Genomic DNA, 6,167 nt, shown 5'->3' with positions numbered 1-6,167 from the left:
ATGCCGGCACTCTCGGGGGCGCCAGCCACAGGGCCGTGGGCAGTGGCGCGATCAATCGCCGCACAGTTCCTGAGGCCACGGCAGACGTTCGACACCCCTTATTCATCTCCCTCCGAAGACAGCGGCAGCGGCCCGCGGGGCGAAGCGGTCCCGACGGCCGTCATCATTAGCGTCGTCGTGTCGATTGTCGGCTTCTTCGCCATTGCCACGGGGTTGTTCGTCTTCGCCCGCAAGTGGAAGAGAGACCAGGACAGACGGCACCGCCCATTCATCGAGATGGAGGGCCCGCGGAGACCGGCCACCGCCCGTGGGCCCCGTGATGCGCCGCCGCCCTACTCGCCGCCGCGCTTCTCCGGGTCCAGAACTGCCACACAACTCCGTGACAGCCTGAGAGTCGGCAGCAGGCCCGACGATTTTGACGCACTGCGTCCGACGATGCTGAGTGACGGCGGCCCGGGTGAGGGGACGAAGGGGCCGAGAGTTGCGTCGACCGACTTGTGAGCGAGGATGTTGGCTGGTTTGTTCTTTCGGTTAGCAACAGCATAAGGCGGCGGCGCATCATCATGCGAGGGCCGGTGTCGGGAGTTTGAGTTTCTTGTCTGCACATCTTTTCATTTCGCATTTCGCATTTTGCATTTCGCATTTCGCACATATCAACGTCCTATATCAGCTTGTCCCCGTCCCTGTAAGGCGAGGAAGGAAGGAAGGAAGGAAGGAAGGAAGGAAGAAAGAAGAATGTGACAAGTCGTCCCCATGCCTTGACATGGTACTGCGGTCGCCGCCAGCATAGAGCTTGGACTAGCACCCGCACCCTCTCCGTCTCAGCCACGCAACCCATAACCAATCAACCCTATAATCAACGGCCAGACACTGACCGAGCAATCAAGGCGTCTCAAAGTTGGAATACAGCCCGTGCGTCTCCCAACCCCAATCCCGCAGCCCCTGGGTCAGCGCCTCGGTAAACACGCCGTCAAACGCGCGCACGCGTTGTCCCCCCCCCCCAGCAAGCCCGGTCTCGACATTCGCCGTGCGGAACATCAGCCAGTCAAGCGCCAGAACCCCGTCGGGCGCGCGGAGGATGCCGACGGCAACACGCACGGTGTCCACATCGCCACCACCACCACCACCACCACCACCATCACCACCACCACCATCACCGCCGCCAGAATAGTAAAACACTATTGCGCCACACACGCCACAGAACGCCCGGCGGCTGCCCTCGTACGGCGACTCGTAGGGAACGAGCGACCCAAATCTTAGATCCGCGGGCACGGCCGGGTCCAGCGCCGCGCGCGGCACAGACGCCCAGGCCACGGCGTGCGCGCCGCTCACGAGCCGGCTGGCGTCGCTCACGTCGACGACCGCGTTCCAAGCGCTGAGCTGCGGCGGGCGCGGGCGCAGGCCGATGGCGCGGTCCAGCTTGCTGCGCGCGGCAAGCGGGCCGGCGCAGCGGAGCGTGGCCGATTCCAATGCTGCGGCCGCGACTCCCTTTTCTCTGTTGTCGGTGGACATGGCGGCGATGTCGGCATGCACGTCGTCGGGCCGCGGCAGCGAGAAGCTAACGCCGCCGCAGTGGCACTCGGCGCGTAGGCGCTCGCGGCCTTGGGCATCGACCTCGCGCGCGGGCGGTGCCGGGGCCGGGATGGGGAACGTCGGGTCACCCGGCTCGGGGTTCCAGGTGCGCACCGCGCGGCCGTTGATGGATGGCAGCCACCAGTGTAGGCCGCTGCCGCTGCCGCTGCCGTCGCCGTCGCGGGGCGTGAACACGTGGGTGCGGATGTCGAAGACGGAGGCGGCGTGCGTGTCGAAGATGGACGTCGCCACGCGCCACGCGGGCGCGGTGCCGTCGGCGGGGGCCTCGCGGTCGCGGTCGCCGATGTGGCAGCCGCACGTCTTGCAGAAGAAGCGCGTCGACGCCGCTTGGTCCGAGTGGGTGTAGCCTGTGAGAGAAGTCTCGAGGAACGACGGCGCGATGAAGACGGGCGAGATGCCCGCGGGCAGAGGCGCGTGGAAGGTGCAGAGCGTGCCGTGCGTGTGGCGGCAGATGTGGCAGTGGCAGAGGTGCACCGGCAGCGGCAGCGCAGACGTGGGGACCGTGACGGTGAAGTGCACCGACTTGCAGTAGCACTGGGCTGTCAGCGTCTCGGCTGGACGCAGTACGAGCGGCGCGTCTGATGCCATGTTGGATGCTATGTTGGACGCCATGTTGGATGCTATGTTGGATGCTATGTCGGTGGGTGAGTGTTTTCTTTGTATCTTATTGATCTTATTGTGGGGGCCGATGTTGCAGTGCGAAGCTTCAAGATATTGTGGGCGGGGTGGGACAAGCGGCAAGAGGCAAGAGAATTAAAAGGCACGTGAACAGGCGGGGTGTGACGGCAGCTGGCCGGTACCTAGCCCAGCAGCCCAGGTTCACAGGCGGAACAACAACTGAATTGACAAAAGTTCCTCCTTGGTTTCAAAGAGGTTTTCAAAGAGCTAATTAGTCGACACAGGCGGTTTTGGGCAGGCCTAATTAGACGAGTATCAGATTTGGGACCCGGGAAAGAGTGGTACCGCAAGAGTGGTACCGAGCGGGGTTTCCCCAAAACCAGCGCTGGCACCAATCCAAATAAATGCCAAATCAATTTGACCTCCAAAAAACCGTGTTTGCAGGCAAATAAGCCATTTTGGGGGTCAAATTCAGGCCAAATTGAGGGCTAGGTTAATTGGCATTTGTAAATATTTCCCATTGGTTGAGCCATTTTTGGGCCCAATTTTCCGAGTTTTCCTGGAACCACGGCAGTCCCTGACCAAGGCCAACCATGCATTTTCTGGTCCCGGGAAAATCCTCGAATGCCTCGAATTCGAATGCCCTGAATTCGAGTGCCGCTGTGCCGCTGCAATGCAACTATCGCTAGCCGCTGTAAACAAACTGCCGAATCCTACCTTCCTATAGCGATTTCTCTGCTTCTTTGGCTCCCGGGTCTTCGATAATATGCCTGCCTCCACCGTTGATGGAGGAGAGCCCAGCATACTGGTCGGCTATGATACTACACCTAGGGCATAAGGAGAAGTGGGTAACCCAGTTCCTGGGCGGTGGGCGGGCCGAAGAGGCGATGAGGGCATTCTGGGATCTCTACCAGGCCGAGTACGCCGTCATCCCTCGCCCGGTGCCGGTTCGTACGCCTCACGAAGGTCGAGGGAGTCATCTTATTACTCACGACTACCATAATGACCCTGGCATAGTATGGTCGACGAAACCCTGAATTACCTCATATGCACGAAGAATTGGGCGAGTAAATGGGGATCCTGAAGGTCGAGGGCTTTTTTCCGGTTTCAGGGTGCCATTCGGGACTCGATTTCCTTGTTTTTTGGTCAAATAAACCCACCCAATCAGAGAGAGCCTCTTACACAGATAAATACACCATTTTAGGCCTCAAATACAGTCAAATAAGGCTTCATACTTGGCCTGATTGAATTGATGCCAGCGCTGCCCAAAACGACGACTGACTCCGTAGAGGCCCTAACTTTGCATATATCTAATCGTTGTATCGGAGAGAAATCTTTCACCTAGAATTAGTAACCTGCCGCCGGTTGCCGAGCCCTGGGGTTTCGCCACATCCAAGGCACCTCTCGCTCGCATATACCTAGCAAACCCCAGCCTCCAAAGCCTAGCCTAGCCTGCCCTTCGGCCAGTTGAGCCCAAACAGTCGACCAACATCACACCCAGTGATCTACCCAACTCAGCCAGTTGACGACAGCAAGTCGACTAAGCCAACCTCGAGTGGCGTCGCCTGCAGGCTCCACCCCGCAGCCCCTCTCTTCCCAATTAGGACTGGCCCAATTGCCCCACCACTGAACCACAAACCCACAGCCTGCAGGAACCGCAGGCTTCTTCTTTTCCTTTTCCTTTCCTTAGCTTAGTTATTTACGAATACAGCCATTCTTTACTTGCAGCATTGACTCTCGTATATGCCTGCCTTCACAACACCCAGCACCACCCCGTGCTCGAGCGTGCTGGCCGTGACGAATATCTTGGCTCCGGCGAGCCGCAGCCATGTTCGCCTCTCTGCTCAGTCAAGCTGATGCTCTCTGTTCAGTCAAGCTGATGATTCCAGTCCATGCGCAAGACAAACCCCCTATCAACACACAGAGGAAGCGCCGGCGGCTGTGTGCTATGCCCATTTAGTCTTACCCCGAACCTGCATTGCCTCCGTTGGGCTCGAGTACTTCGCTAGCCACCACGTTCATCACGTCTTTCTCCCCCTGTTCTGGCCCCGGTAAGCTTCCCGGCCCCTCTGGAGTTCTTCCAGCGTTGAAATAAAAGAGACTAACCGATAAAACAACAGGATATATCACCTCCCTCGAATATTACAGCTGTGTCTAGTGGCGGTTACAAAATATCGTGAAGAATAACATGTCGACTGAGAGTATCTCGGCAGCCAATTGTCTATTGCCCCGGCTTACAAATCGGTTTCAGTGTTCTGAAAGCGAGGAAGAAAATGGGGACAACAAATAAAACGGGAGAACACGCGCAGACGGGACACGCAGTTGGCCTTGGGTTTCACAAACTAATTATCATCAAAGAGCGCCACATGGTAGTATCACACAAGATCCAAGCAATACTCCATCTGTAGGGCAGCCACTCGACATAAAAATGCCCGACAAAGAAACCCCCGTCAAAGCAGAAATGTCAAACTTGCTACCGAACAGGACACCCATTCGAGACCAAGCTGCTCAGCGAAAAACTGCGGCATGTTCTGGTCCGCTTTGGGACACGGTGAGTCGAACTGTGCTACGCGTCAAACCCAAACCGAGAACCGAGACGGTCTTGGAGCCAAAACGGAAGAGTTTCGACCTTCGAGGCGGCAGTTGTGTTGGCAGGCAGAGCAGAGGTAGACTTGACAGGGCGTAGCTTGGGGATTTCAAAGCTTTGCAAGAAGGTCAGAGAAATGAATAAATAAATAAGTGCATATTTACTCTTCCTTTCTATCCCCGAGCCAAGCAGCAGCAGCCTCGCCGTGCCTAAAAGTATTGCATCGTTTAATTCGGCCCTGCTGGCGGAAGCTACCTTACTTTCCCCAAATCAAAGAATGTAGTGCTGGGCATCTGCGAGCGTTGCGCAGCTCGTCGGTGGTTGCACAAGGTGGTGGTTAAATACGACACCGCCTTTTATCGATGCGGAGGTCTGTCTGAACTTGCTAATCCCTCGGCCCTCTACCTCTCCCGGCTCTCTACCTCTCTCGGCCCTCTACCCTCTCTCCTCTCGATAAAAAGCGACTTGCTCCCCCGTTTGGATGGCCGCCACCTCCGGCCTGTATCTGAATCTAATTTATCCCTCGATACCTTCGTCTACCTTTTCTGAAGGTGATGGTCCGACCCTGGTTCCGCCGTCTGGTGCCGAGCTGCTGCTCGTTTTGGTGTTCGATAGCCTTGATAACATTCTGCGGTAAGTGTTCGAAATACTCCTCGACGACTTCAATTGATGTAATATCGAGGGTGTTTGGGTATGCCACAATATAGCTCAAGATCTGAGCTGCAACAAAGTGTTCGCGTAGCTGTCAATCTATTAACAGAAAGGTGGACTGACAGGCCAAGAAAACGACCTTAATTGGTAGTACTAGGACAGGGTTTTAGACAGTGGTCTGTGGTGCAGGAACTGGTGGTTCGTGCGTTTGCGGGGTCTCGCGCGGGGTCCCAGGAATGTTCCAGGAGCGTGGGCGAAATTGGGGTTCCAGGGTGGTATTCGCACGCGACTAGTGCAAAAAGGCGCAAAGGGCAGAAAAGACGATTCCAATTGACGCGTATAACACGCAGGTAATGATAATAAAGATCAGTTCGATTAGTATCAATCGGCCGTCCAGTTAACGGATTAGTCCAGTTAACGGATTGACAGTACGGGTGATATAATAAATTACGGAGAAGAAAATACGGTATTAAATCCGCCACGATAGCGTGTACCGGAGCAGTAGGCCGCGTCGGTACCGGGAATAGATTGCGTGCGCTACGGAAGTCTTTCGAAAAAAGAGTCAATCTGGCCTACGGGGATTGACGCCCGGCGCCAAATTGATCTCGATTATATTATATCAGTGGCAGCTGCGATCGGAAAAGATCGTAGCTACTATTTTAATACACTATATATGCCTGGAAACAAGATGTGAAGAAGGATGGATTCCTACGAATGC

At 56.2% G+C, this 6,167-nt stretch overlaps 2 protein-coding genes across 2 annotated transcripts; one reads left to right on the top strand and one right to left on the bottom strand.

Moving 5' to 3' along the window:
• On the top strand, positions 1 to 501 carry B0T26DRAFT_676734 (uncharacterized protein; the record flags this gene model as incomplete). Its single annotated transcript, XM_060440009.1, has 1 exon — positions 1 to 501. The coding sequence occupies one exon, from the start codon at positions 1 to 3 to the stop codon at positions 499 to 501; it is 501 nt and encodes a 166-aa protein (XP_060297376.1).
• Positions 502 to 882: 381 nt separating this feature from the next.
• On the bottom strand, positions 883 to 2,181 carry B0T26DRAFT_741484 (Mss4-like protein; the record flags this gene model as incomplete). Its single annotated transcript, XM_060443972.1, has 2 exons — positions 883 to 1,380; positions 1,486 to 2,181. 2 exons carry the CDS (start codon positions 2,179 to 2,181, stop codon positions 883 to 885), a joined length of 1,194 nt encoding a protein of 397 aa, XP_060297375.1.
• Between the last annotated feature and the right edge of the window lie 3,986 nt (positions 2,182 to 6,167).

The sequence above is a fragment of the Lasiosphaeria miniovina genome, assembly GCF_030549165.1.
Source record: "Lasiosphaeria miniovina strain SMH2392-1A chromosome Unknown B0T26scaffold_4, whole genome shotgun sequence".
In the NCBI taxonomy this organism is placed as follows: domain Eukaryota; kingdom Fungi; phylum Ascomycota; class Sordariomycetes; order Sordariales; family Lasiosphaeriaceae; genus Lasiosphaeria; species Lasiosphaeria miniovina.
The sequence above is the reverse complement of the archived record's forward strand: the minus strand, read 5'-3'. Positions and strand labels throughout refer to the sequence as shown.